At 45.1% G+C, this 13,655-nt stretch overlaps 1 protein-coding gene across 2 annotated transcripts; it reads right to left on the bottom strand.

Moving 5' to 3' along the window:
- Positions 1-3,063: 3,063 nt before the first annotated feature.
- On the bottom strand, positions 3,064-13,228 carry LOC149340323 (uncharacterized). 2 transcript variants are annotated; one of them, XR_016283597.1, is made up of 4 exons: positions 12,128-13,228; positions 11,195-11,394; positions 5,878-7,892; positions 3,064-3,297 (listed from the first exon to the last, which is right to left on the bottom strand). XR_016283597.1 is itself a non-coding variant. In XM_089549087.1 (4 exons), exons 2-4 carry the CDS (start codon positions 7,766-7,768, stop codon positions 3,170-3,172), a joined length of 306 nt encoding a protein of 101 aa, XP_089405213.1. In that variant the 5' UTR covers positions 7,769-7,892; positions 11,195-13,228; the 3' UTR covers positions 3,064-3,169. The 2 variants fall into 2 exon arrangements, 1 of the variants encoding a protein (XP_089405213.1); XM_089549087.1 differs by having other exon boundaries at positions 5,878-5,967; positions 7,681-7,892; positions 11,195-13,228.
- Between the last annotated feature and the right edge of the window lie 427 nt (positions 13,229-13,655).

Here is a 13,655-nt window from a genome sequence, read left to right as displayed (position 1 = left end):
GCTCAGCTAAGTGGTCGATCCTTCCTATGTGCAAAGGCGTGTCTGAGTTCGCGGATCAGGGCCTCGCACCCCATAGTCACTGTACTAAATTCCTACGGTAGCTTTGTCTCACCACGTTCCTATTTCCAGCACGTTCCTAATTGTTTCCACTCTCAAAAAAAAAAACAGTTACACACTGCTCCGGCACACACTGCTCTGGCACACGGCAGGCCGAAATGTCGACGGTGGTTGCACCGTCACGCGGGCGTCTCAAACACCGTCGACATATCGCCCTGCCGGAGCAGTGGAGTAGTCGCGCCATACCAGCGCAGCTGATTTCGTTCGCTCAAGCCAGGATTGAGAGCAGCACCATCGTGGCGCGCGAATGCGCTAGACACGTGATTTTTTCTTTTTGTATTTCGCGGGCTTTCTTCGGAGGTCGGAAAAAAGATACACGTGAGGCTTTCTTTATCGCAAATAAATAGAATGGGGGTTTCTGAAGGTGCTCTCCAACTTTGCTATCCACATTTGCTGTCTAAAGTCAATATTTACGCAGTTAGGAAATTACTTTAATTGCTAATCAATTGCAAAACAAAAAATTGATTAGATGCACAAGCCGGCTGGTAGCTGTATGTAAGTGGTTTCCCTGGCCTGCCTCAAATATCTTATTTTTTTACCCTTGGCTAAAGTTAGCCTGGACACCCTGTATAAGACTGAGAAAGATTTACCTGTGCACGCGCAGTGCGCGAGTGTGACTCTTTCTGATTTGTGTTTTTCTCTACATGTACTAGTAATTTGTACATGTAATGCGCATAAGCTTAAACCTAAGAGTGTAATTTACGGCCAGCACGCTCTGATAGCTCTGTCTGGGTTCCGGAAATAGTCAAGTTCACTGTAAACATTTTTTTATTTTTTCGAGTGCGCATAAATTTGAAGAGCCACGCCAGCACACCGTACGATGAATCTAGCCCCATATGCGAATTTGTTCATTTTTTTTGTAAATACTACTAGCTTACCGTTACTAACTGCTGGTAGCAGCCGTTACTAACTTAATGGGTTATTAACTGTTACTAACCTTCCCGTTACTAACTGCAGATATACTAACAGGATAGTAACATATGTGACAACCAGTTACTACCCAAAAAGTTAACAAGTACTCTAAGAGTGTGCCTCTACCTTGTAACTGGTACTGAACACTGCGGCCATTTAGTTGCGACATGCGTGCCAGGAATACTGACCTTTTTCGGTTAAAACCGAATTTAAAAAATATGAATTCAGCGTATTTTTATGGGTGTTTTTCAGTTTAAAGCAAAAAGTTTGTTTTGGTTTACATATGTACAGTGCTATCTAAAGCTAAAAGTAAAACCCCTAATAATGAGGCACAAGCAGATCGTGAACTTTCCCACTTCCTTGCACAGACTGCGTGGCACACTGATTGTTCTTTCGTCCCGCAGTATATCCTCTATAAGCCGTAAAGTTATTCACAGATAGAATGCAACTCAAAAACAGAACAGTTAAGCGAAAAGCGCGCAAGGAAATGCGTCGATATTGTTTTAATATCAATGTGGATGTAAAGCAACCCCCCCCCCCCCCCCACTTCCTCCACAATTTGGGCGTTAAAAGGGTTAACGTTAAACAGCTGTACGGGTACCTTTGATTACGAGCAGTGTCCCATAGAGTAGGTGTTTCAGCGAACACTTGAAAAAATTTCCATAAATAGAATTTTTGGGGTAAAGATATGGCTTTTGCGGCATAGCATTACCGGCATTGACGGACACCAGAAAACCGGTGAATCGTATTAGGTAGTAAGATGGTTAACTAATTTTTAATAACTAACTTTTTAACTGTTTGAGTTAGGCGCCTAAATGCACTTCGATATTTGTAGCCAGTCGTTGGTAATAGCCATATCAGTTTCTAGAATTTCGAAAACGCGGTTATCCTTGACGCTGTGCCTCGACAAAATTTGGCTTTTTCCACTAGTTACGTGCACTGGAGGGGTCACTTTGCCTGCATGCTTTCGATAGCGCATGTATTTTTCGCACGATGCAGCCAAATTTTGTCGAGCCACAGCAGCGAGCGTAATCGTGTTTTCAAAATTCTAAAAAGTGATATGGCTATTTTTATTTTCTTTTTTATTTTATTTATTTCATACTGCAGATCATGTTACAGATCCAAGCACAACAAATACATATTAGGTAACAGAGATACATGGGCAACAATCAAAATAAAAACTAAAAATAAAAAAGGCATGCAGGATGACTATGCGCTTACATATCGTGTCAGAGAATTCCACTCGCTGATGGTACGCGGGAAAAGGGAAAATTCAAGTGTCAGTTCTAGCAAAGTACGGGGTAAGTGAACCGGGATAATGGTGACGTGTGATGCGTGTAGCTAAAAACGATCGGCTTCAAATATCTAATTGCAACCAGGCGCCAGAACTCTAATGGTTAAAAGTTAATTATTAAAAATTAGTTAACCAGCTTGCTACTTCAGACGATTCACCGGTTTTCTGGTATCCGCCACCACTGGTAATACTATGCCGCAAAAGCCGCATTTTTACCCCAAAAAGCCTATTTTTGAAAATTTTTGAAAGTGTTCGCTGAAACCCCCGGTATAATATCTAATGAGAGAGCACGTCTTCAGACTGTCGCACATAATTTACATTAGTACAGCTTCTTGTGCTGGTAGTAGCTCAGATTTTACTTTATTTCATCGATACATTTATTACGTTTATCATGCCGCTTATCAAGATGCGGGGTTAGATTTTGAACGGCAGTTAGCGCTCGGTTATGCTCCTTGTCTCAGTCGTATTTTGACCCAAAATAAAAGACTGCGTCATATGGTTCCGCAGATGCATTTCTGCCACATGAACGCGTTCGGCGGCAGCGGACAGCGAAAAGATGAAATATTACATATGCAGTAAGCTGAACCAGAAATTATACAAATGATTTGGGCGACCGTCGTCATTGCTGTCATCACATACCGACTGCAACAGTAGTAATAAACTTTATTTTGCAGAAGTATTAAATTTTATTCAGTTCTCGGTCAGGTAGGTTAGCCTGGGTGCAAAATAAAGAACTCGGCGAATGGCTGCAAAGTTTTATAGCGTTCTAGAAGGGCTGACAGTGTCAAGGCAGCTGTTCTGGTTGATCTCAGAGTCGTCCACTACACAGACGATGAGGTGATGAGATCAGGTCGGGCAACCAGGTTCGCTGGCTTGAGGCGCGTCGTAAGTCAGGCCATGGTTGAAAATACGCCGGTGTTTACGCAGCACAGGAAGGCGCAGACAGGAGGACACCTGTCGATGACGGAGGTCACCTGAGCAAAAAAGCAGGCATAAGGTCTCTCGTCAGTGAACTTGTCACATAAGCTTCTCTTTCCTAGCAGGCCTGGAAGGCTGAAGCAGCGAGCAATGGCGAGCAACGCAGCCCGTTTGTTGGAACAAGGAAGGCAACGTGCGCAGCTCAGCGCCGGTGGGTGTGGCTGCGTGTATGCTCCGACAGAGAAGTTTCCGTGTGACGCTAAGGGAGGCAGCGTCGAGCATAACTGCTTTTTTTATTATAAAAAATATATTTTTCTCTTAATGATAACCAGGCGCTAATAATTTCAAAAGTCTGCTTGAAATTAAAAAGTTATACATCTTGCAAGCCGATCCACCTGTGTGTTGTGAGGTCCGTCATCATTCAAGGTAGCACGCGCGCGTAAAGTTGCGTAATTTGCAGGAACGGTGCACGTTTTACTGGAATGTTATGATTTATGGGGGTTTAATGACCCAAACCGACTCGGCCTATAAGGGACGCCGCAGTGAAGGGCTCTGGAAATTTCGACCGCCTGGGGTTCTTTAACGCGCACTAACATGACACAGTACACGGGCCTCTAGAATTTCGCCTCCGTCGAAATTCGACCGCCGCGGCCCGGATCGAACCCGCGTCTTTCGGGTCAGCAGCCTAGCACCATAACCACGGAGTGGGATGTTATGTTAAAGTTATCTGTTGTACTGAAAACATTAAAGTTCTAACAAAGCATTATGTTGATGTTGTGCTCTAAATGTTATTATGATCATATCGTAACTATATAAAAACAAGCATTTAATTATATTTCAAGCACTGTCCCAGAACTTATCCCACTGTTCGTACAGTAACAACGAGCAGAATTTGACTACAAATCTCTCATATGGTGGCTGTCATAGATCGCATGCAGAGCCCGAAAACTCCACCACAAAACTTTGCTTATTACTCATTGACCGCTATTGCTTAGGTCACACTCATCCTTACTGGCTGTAAAAGGTTGAGGACAACGTATCCGTTCGAAAGTGAGGGTATGAGTTGCATGTATCAGCTGTACTGTAGTGCTCGATTTCCGCGCTCATTGCCGTTTGCTCCTTGAATGTACTCTCACAATTGGAGCGTCTGGCTTCGCAGGGTTACCTTACCACTTAGATCAAGTTGTATATGAAACGTTAATAACGGAGGCGGCCAAATTCACACAGCGACCGTAGATGCCCGGCCATTTTTTCGCTTCAGAGTACTGCGAGCTGAAGTTGAATTCATTCATGACCGACAGATATGTGAAATATATGGTTGCGCAAGATGTAAAGCACGAGGAAATGATAGGGGTCACGTGAATCTCAGTGTTGATGTATGCATATAACGGCACATGCCAGGCTGGAAACAAAAATGTGCACTTTCTTCACACCAACAGCTTATCACGCAGAGTAAATCATGATGAGAGTTTTAGTATCCCGATTTACCCTCTTAATTTTTTGCAACCTTATAACTAGCCAGTTAACAGCACGCAACAAACACTGCCGACTAAATGGAAAGAAAAATGTGCTATTTTTTATATATATAAGGCATCATTTAATTTTGAAGGAGCGAAAACCGAATCCGCTTTAAGCCCGTGCTCTGCGAATATAAGGGCATTTCATGCAATATTTTACACAATTTGTAAAAATAGCCTTTTTAAGTTAAAGAGCAGCTTTTTTTTTTTTTTTGCACAGCATTGTCAACAGCGAAATCAATCAGAATAAAGCTAAGGCGTGCTAACTAGCATGATAGTTAACTAATATTGAATAGTTAGCTTTTTGCCTATTACTGCTAGGCTTTTCAATTATTGAGAGGCGTGTAGCCTACAGTAAGTAAGATCGATATCAGTTTTTAGAATTTCTAAAAGGCAATTAACCTCAGTGTTGTGGCCGAATAAATTTTGGCTATTTCGACGAGTCAGGTGCACTGGAAAGGTCGCTTTTCCTGCAAGCTTCTCAGAAGGGCATGTATTTTGATGCGATGTAGGCAAAATTTGTTGAGCCACATCGCCGATAGTAACCACCTTTTTAAATTCTAAAAACTTATACGGATATTACTTACGGTGGGCAACACGCCTCTCAATAATTAAGGAGCCTAACGATAATAGCTAAAAAGTTATCTATCCAATATTAGTTAACCAGCTTGCTAGTTAGCATGCCTTAGCTGTATTCTAATGTACTACACCGCCGACACTGCTGTGCCGAAAAAAGCGCTCTTCTAAAGTCTTAGGTGAAACACCCTGTATATAATTCATGCAGCACCGGGTCGTTCATATAGTTTCGAGGACTGGGTGTACGAATAGCACCCGTTGATCTTGCGCATGCTCAGTTACACATTTTTGTTAGTTTATTTATGCACACCTTTCATCAAAAAAATAATGAAAAAGGTGCTTTCCAGCCAGTTATTTACAATAGTTATTTACAATAAGGCATCGCTCACGGCAATGATCATCCTTAAACGAGACAGTATACATAGCTTTTAATGGCGCCGCATTTTTGAATGAGAAAGACACCAGTTCGAATCCCGTATTAAATAATTTTGTTTCATTTAGGAGCACGCAAACGATTTACTGTCTGCGGTGGCTGTGTGTTACCTTTTATGTTGCAATCCTTGATGCTTTTCTTGTGGAATTCGCAGTTTACAGAGCTGTGAGACGAGCCGGAAGCCTTGGGGTACTGAACCGCTGGAAGAATGGAATTACACAAAAGTAAAGGCTCGTAAAAATAATATCGCCTCCCTTGGATGTGTTTTACGATTTAGGTTGCATTTTTAGATACTTCTGAGCACAAATCGCCGTATAAAATGTCACCAAACGTGCTGAGAGGAGAAGCCAGACGTTAAGGTGCTGTATTATTGAGAGATCGGAATTACGCCGGCTCATCACTCGATGACCTGCTAGAAGCGTGTTCGCGTAAACTGCATATCGCGAGATGGTGCTGCAGATATCGCTGGCCAGTGGGCACGCGTTCCTGTGTTCCCGTCAACATATCGGCAGTTTGTAATCTCTCATCAGTCGTCGTGTTCCATTTTTTTTTCTTGCGTTGCGCGCAGCACTTCTACTATAACTGTCCCGCTATTCCCAGCCGACTTAAAGGCACCCTGGGGACAAATCCATTCAATTATTTTTCTCAGTAAAAATTAAATCTCTGCCTCTTTCTGGATATGCTGACGTTTATCCGGCAGTAAAAGATGCATTTATCGCCTAGAAAATTGGATTTAAAAATCTTCCCGCTAGTTGAATCCAACTCGTGACTTCCTCAGCTTGCCACGGTTTTGAAGTGAATGACGGTGAAGCGTCGCCTCTGGGATCCAAGCCCGAAACTTTGCATCGACGCACATCCTTTACTTGCGAAATCGGCTGGTGGCGGTGACACCTGTATTTTGTTTCCTGAACTGTTTTATCTGACAGAAGCACCCGTTTTAGATGAAAGCTGCCTCTGTGATTACAACGCGGTACCCTGTCGATACGGACCAACTTCAATTTGTCCTCTGTGTCTCTTTAAAAAGACGCTGTCATTGAGAAGACCGTTTCGCTCTCTTCAGTGAAATCCACACATATACGCAAGGTCTATCACTTTGAGCGTCGTTTTATGTCAACAGCGTCAGCTCTGCTCAGTGGACGTGCGCATTTTTTTCGGATGATGCAGTGACACTAAACACATGCCAATAAGTCTGGTTCCGGGTCGACGACCGGCCCGTGAAGACATTGTCTGGTTCTTTTAGGGCTTGGCAAATGCAAGAAATGTTGGCGAACAGTATAAAAGGAACGCGACACTTCAACATCGTTCCCCACTCGAACAAAAATGTGCAAGAACGCGTGGATACGTAGAGCATATGTAGAGGTCACGCCTCAAGTAATTAATGTTTATCATTTGCTTAGAAAAGCTTCACTCCAGCCGCTGGGGATCTAAAAACCGCAAAAGTTTACAATCTCAAAAGATGTCTCCGCTCCTGTGTGCTCAGTGCATTTCTCAAAATTTTCCCCGCCCAGAAAATGGGGGTCAGTATGGCTTTCCACGGAAAATTTCTCGCTCGGTCGCCCTCCTCCCCCCCTTCCTAAATCCACTTCTAAGAAACTATAAAACTATTTGCCAAAATTTGATTATTCGCTTCACGTTTGCCATCAACAACTATGATACCCGAACGAAACAAACACATTGCCCTTGAAATGCACCAAAACATGCTTTTGCAGACTCTTACCGAAGATGCTGACGGAGGCTTAAGTTTCGAGCTTTCCATTATGAAACTAAAATTTTCGATAAATTCACTTTAGTACTATTTCATTCGGCTTTGCTTTGGGAAACCGAGAACCGAACTCATGGCAACGCACTGCGAACGAAATCGAAACAGAAGTATATACGGTTTATGGCTCACCTGTGGAATGATGACAGCTCACCTGCGTGGTAATGACAGAGGCGTGGGATCTCGGGCTGTACGGGATCAAAACGTGTGCAGATGGCGCGGATGTGCTGTGAGTGGCCCATCTGAGATGCGTCTGTGACCTCGACGTACAGAAGCTTTATGGAAACTGTACATTGGGGTCTCAGGCCAATCCCAGATTGGGTGCGTCTCTACGTCTCTGGTCGACGAATCCTGAAACGGTCGTCCCTGCACAGCGAGTGGTTGCGCAGACGACAGCAGCAGTACTGTGTGAGGCACTTTCCTTGACAGACATATGGCGGCACTGTCGTGCGCAACCCTAAAACACTGAGGTCTTCTGTTCTCGAGCCTTGATAGTGAAGTGCTGCCAAGAGTGGTTTATCTATCTTCAGTAACTTCGGGTGTGCGGGTGAGATTAAAAAAAGGCATGCGTAGAATAGCTCAAATAGCTCAGTGTGCGCATATTACAGCAATCATTCATTGGATGCGTTATTATAGAAGTAGCAGCACACAATGATAGGAGAAACGAGAGGCAAAAGTGGCCAACAGTGTTTGAAACCACCAAGAAAGACTGATCCCTTGGTTTCAAAAACAACTGGCTGCTTTTGCACACACGCGAACACACAAGGCAGTGTTGTGGTTCTCTATCCATTGTAAGGAACTTCTTGCACATGATGCGGAGAATAACGGAACATATCGCGCAATAACAGTAACAGCGCTTAGAGCAGACTTATTGCCACCCACAACCCAATTTCGTCAAGAAATCAAGAGCAGCAAAGTCGTATGGATGTTGGTAATGAAATGATTTTTTTTTTTTTTAGGAAAAGAAAGGACGCAGAAACTGTCTCAGTTCTCGGTGGGCACCTCGACCGCGCCTTGAAGGAAGGAATGGAGGAGGGGGTGAAAGAAGTAAGAGAGAAAGAGAAGTCGTAGTGAAGGGCTTCGGAAAAATTTCGAGCACCTGGGGACCTTTAGCGCGCGTTGACATTGTGCACACGAGCGCGTTTGCGTTTAATTAGTGGCTTTTGAGAGAAAAAAAATAGAACAGAGCAGTAACTGTCTCACTTCTCGGTGGACACCTTAACCGCGCCATGTGGGAAGAGAGAAAGGTGGTAGTGAAAGAAGGAAGAGGTGCCTGTAGTGGAGGGCTGCGGAATGATTTCGACCACCTGGGGATCTTTAATGTGCACTGATATCGCATAGCGCACTTTGCCACCATATAACTCTGCAGTGTACAGTCAGGCTGCAGTGGACAATAAGAGACTTGCAGAAAGCTGACTCGGAAAGAAAATACTGTTTTTTTTTTTTTACCTCAAGCCCGAACTTATGAATGGACGAAATAGAAAACCTAATCCGCTTCGATGCGTATTTTGGTCGGCCATAGCTGCGCGTTCAATTCTTTGAGCTTCACGCGATTCGTTCCTCTAGGCGGCAACGTCGTCACTCTGTTAGGCCTGATTCTCACAGCCGGTCTCCTCTCCGGCGCGGCGGCGACGGAGCCGGGAACCGCGGCCGCAACGGAACGGATTTGTGTTCTAATCGAAAGAGGCGCCGGACACCGGCAAACCAGTTTGGGCGGCAGCTCGCTGTTCCCACGTGACTCTACGTCAGTGCCTTTTTTTTTCTTCTGCGCGAAAAAAAAATCGCTGCTCGGCGGTGTCCGAGAAACATGCCGAGGTAGCGATGAAAGTCGTCTGCCGTCTGCTTGCGCTTTGGTTCGCTTGGCTCTTATCGCAGAAAAAAACCGATGTGATCTCGCAAGCGGTGGAGAAAGTTTGAAGTTAGTTTATTAACTCTACGCAACTCCCCTGTTTTTGCAACGAAACACCACGTGTACAGCACCAAAACAAATATATACGAGTATAGCAACTACTTTTAAAGCCGCTGCAGAAATGAGTGCTGCAGTCACAGTATTCAGGCCGATATGCACGAAATTGAACATATGTAGGGTGGTAATGAACTCTGTTATCAATAGCTTGGGAGATTGGTCTTTATACAACCATTCAAGAAGTAAGCTAGCAAAAGAGTTTAAACGGCTAATAAAAACAATGAACAAAATTTAGTTTTTTCTGCTCTTTTCGTTATCTCCGCAGTTACCCCTCTCGCCCCTTTCTCCTTTCTTCACCTGGATGGTTCCCCTTTGCATCAGCCATCCCCTTCACTTCGCTTTAAACCTGGCAACAGTCTTTTCATCCCCCACTTCGTTACCCTCCCGAACTCCCTCTGTTCGTCATGGCCCACGGGCCGTGTTTCTTTTTTTAGGTTTTTTCTACCTTATGGCTCATCTCTGAACTGTGGAGCCACATGTTGAGCCACCGTTTCAACCTCACAGGCTTTTCCTGATTTGGGGTGTCTTGGGTTTGCGAGCTTCTTGTAGCATGCAAGCGGAGTGCTGCAGTCGGCGCTGTTTGCGAACAGGCTTTTCTTTCTGGGCTAAATGTGAACGAGTGTGTTGACCCGGCGTGCCGTTTTCTGTATTTCTCTGTGCGTGGAGTGAACCTCAGTTGTTAGCCACCTCCCGTGTTGTGTCATTCACTCTACGTTTTCCGTGCCGTTTTCCCAAAGTAATATCGCACCAGATATTCCAGCTTCAAAGTATCGCGCGGTGTGCTTCGTTCCGGCTAGCGGTATTCAGGCAACAAACACGGCAAGGCTATTTCGTGTCAAAAACAAAAAAGATTGCTTCCCCCCCCCCCCTCTTAAAAAAAAAACATGGACGTCAGGAAGTCCTCTTGGAAAAGGTTTTGGTGCTGTATTTTCATTCTTCTGACTGATTTCTTGAAAAAAGTGTCAATTTAAAAGTTGTATACCACTTTGACAAACGGCCGGCTAGAGTGTTCGCAACAAGGTATCGTCCGAGTAGTTTTTTCTTAAAGCTCTAAAAGATAGCGCATGAAATTCAAATACATAACAGTGGTGCTACTTGAGCGTCCCCCCCCCCCCCCAAAAAAAAAAAAAATCATTTATCGTATATCCCACGCCTAGTGCAACCACAATGTTCATTCGGAGACCCGTTTTGGCTCGAACACCTCGCATATTGCCATATGAAATAAAACTCATCCGCTCTCTGCTCCTCGACAGCGGGCGCTTTTCGGGGCGCAAGGCGCGTGCATCTCCCGACGGGGAGTAAAAAAATGAGCAGGCTTTTTGTATTTTCTCCCTGTCCGCGCACCCGCGCATCGCCGCCGCCGACGCTCGCCAGCGCCATCTCTTGGTCGCAGCGAGCAAGCCGCGGGTGACGTGAAGCGAGCTCGCGCTGTGACTGGCTCGCTCTCCTTGGGGGCGGGCTCCGTCGCCGCCGCTCGACGGAAACGTAGAGCAGGAGCCGGCGGCACCGGTCACCCGATTTGGGGGGGAAAACGGTCCAAATGCAGCCCCCTCCGTCGGCTCCCGGCGTGACGGAGGCGACGGAGCAAGGGAAAAACCGGCTGTGAGAATGTGGCCTTACTCGTCTGGGTGACGACGCCGACGTAACGCATGATATAAGATGGTAAGATGGAAACATGCCTCTGACTGCAGACCAGACTCACCTGTTAGGTTGGTACAGAAGCTTGAGTTTTTGGCTTGCACGAAGTCAAAAGGATTCCAGTAGCAGCGGATGCCCCAACTGAGATGCGCCTGTGGTCTCGACGTACAGAAGCGTTTCGGAGACTGTATACGCCGAGAGCTCAGGCCAATCCCAGATGGGCTCGTTCTATGATGCGCCACCGAGCGACCAATCCTGAAACAGCTACAGCATAAAAACACGTTGTTTTATAAAAAGGAGTACGCTGTGCATGCGTCATGACCAACGTATTTTGATCATAAATGAGCGTTGAGTACAAAAAATAAAACTAACGAAATGGTCTCCAAGGCGTAAGCAACTAGGGAAAAAAAGGCTTTTTGATGATTATTTGAGACTACCACGTCTTTGCCGGACTTTTTCAGTTACTGCACAAAGGATGGTATCATGGGAATAATGAAATGTTGAGAATGAAAAAGTCTTCAGTTCAACAAATTCTGTCGATTTGCAACTGTTTTAGATTGTAATTGTGAAATTGTAATTTTTTTGTGTCGGTCTAACTGAGCGCGCCAGCGGCTTAGCTGACCAATGCGACCATGCTTTAAAGGCATACGCAAGTGCTCTATATAGGAGGACGCAATTAGAACAATGTTAGCCACTAAATAAAGAAGCTCAATAACTTTCTTGTTTAGTCTAATTAGCCAAGTTTAATGAACCTCTCAAGCTCATTATTTACGGGAAGCTGGATATAGATCAGTATAGAAAACGCCTAATTCAGAAATTTACGCTTTAGACAAACGCTTTCTGTTTGCAAAAGGTACCTCGCGAAATATGAAGAAAGCGCCCCTTGAACAGCCGCTCGCGTACAAAGATGCCAAGATTTGAACAAAGAACCGAACTGATGACGTTGCTCTCGAAATGAAACCAAAGCGTGCATCTGCAGGAGTAATGGCTCACTTACAGAGTAATGATGGGCCTCGCCTCCACCGGGTAATGGCAGAGGCTTGCGTTTTCAGGAAGAGCTTCCATACGCAGTGTGTGGCCAAGCTCTGAGATAGGTCTGTGGTCTCGACGTACAGAAGCATTTCGGAAACTGTACGTTGAGGTCTCAGGCCAATCACAAGGCTGGGTGCGTATATGTGTCGCTGATCGACGGACCCTGGAATGGCCACAGATACACAATATACACAACAATACAACACAATATGCGGTAGCACTGAAGGCTGTGCATGCAGCATCGCCGGCAAAACTAACGAAACGCTGTCGAAATTATCACATACAAAAAAAAAAGTCATTTCCCAGCGTTGCGCAAATAATGCAAATGGCATTCGGCTTAATCTTCCTGCGATTATTTGTCGTGCGTTATCGTTCCGTATGGGATGAATCGGGCCTGTATTAAACTCCACAAGGACAGCCTTAAATGCGACTAGTACATACGACTAGTAGTAGTAGTATGCGAATAGCTTCGCTTGTTTCTGTCGAATACACTCCAATCGCTTTCTCCTGCCTTGAGGGCGAAGCAAATCCTCACAAGGCGACTGAGGACCGCATGGTATGTATATGGCATGCAGTGGTACGTATCCACTGGATTCAGAGTACTGCAGGAGTGCTCGTTGTAAGTGCAGCAATGGGTGCAGTTCGTCTTTTTTTTTTTTTTTTCACACTGCTGGCTTGCTTACCTTAGCGTTGAGTAAACGACCTCCGTCGGCAGCTTGAATTATATATAGGCCCTGTTAAACGCAGTTCGCATATTTTCCACGTTTATTCTGAAGAATGTGAGCAATGTTCAAGCGATTACCGACTTTCCTTTTATACCGGATGAGCTATCCGATGGATTGGTGGCAGCTCCAAGGAGCGTAAACTTTTGTCCGTTATTCTCCACTTCTGTGCGCCTGGTGTTGGTTTCTGAAACAGTGCGGGTTCAGTTGAGAATTTGCATGACACGAAGAGGAATATTTACGGAGCTGCTTTTACAAGAAAACATGTGAAACCGCTCAGAGTGTTCTTTACGCCAGCTATTCCGGGCCAAAAGTGACGAGTGGATCGTCACGCAGGACACCATGTTGTTACAATGCAGTACGAAGAGCTGTAGCTGGAGATATCGAACCGATACCGGAAAAAAAGAAGCTACCGAAAAATTAGGCAACTAGTACGTGATCGATACGCCACTGGGGCTATAGTCCACGTGTACTCACGAACGAAGAGAACGAACAGATGAACCTTGATTATGCGTTAAGACACATTTTTTTTTTTCGTTGCATATCTTCTTTGTAATGATGTACCGCAGCGGTTCTCTAGTCGTCTGAGCATCCGCCTAGCGTGCGGGCGGTGCGGTGTTCGATCCCCAGTGCCGCCGGGTACCCACCGGTGATACAACGGGTACAAGCTTTCCCCTGGCCTGGTGCTCGGCTTCTTTAGTGTGAAGTGCTTGGGAAGTAGGTATTTGACCCCACCTTGAGACGCAGAAAAAAATCTTGTGCCATGGCGCT

The sequence above is a fragment of the Amblyomma mixtum genome, chromosome 6 (genome assembly GCF_055824585.1).
Source record: "Amblyomma mixtum isolate Tamu chromosome 6, ASM5582458v1, whole genome shotgun sequence".
Classification (NCBI taxonomy): domain Eukaryota; kingdom Metazoa; phylum Arthropoda; class Arachnida; order Ixodida; family Ixodidae; genus Amblyomma; species Amblyomma mixtum.
This window is presented reverse-complemented; position numbering and strand designations above follow the sequence as displayed.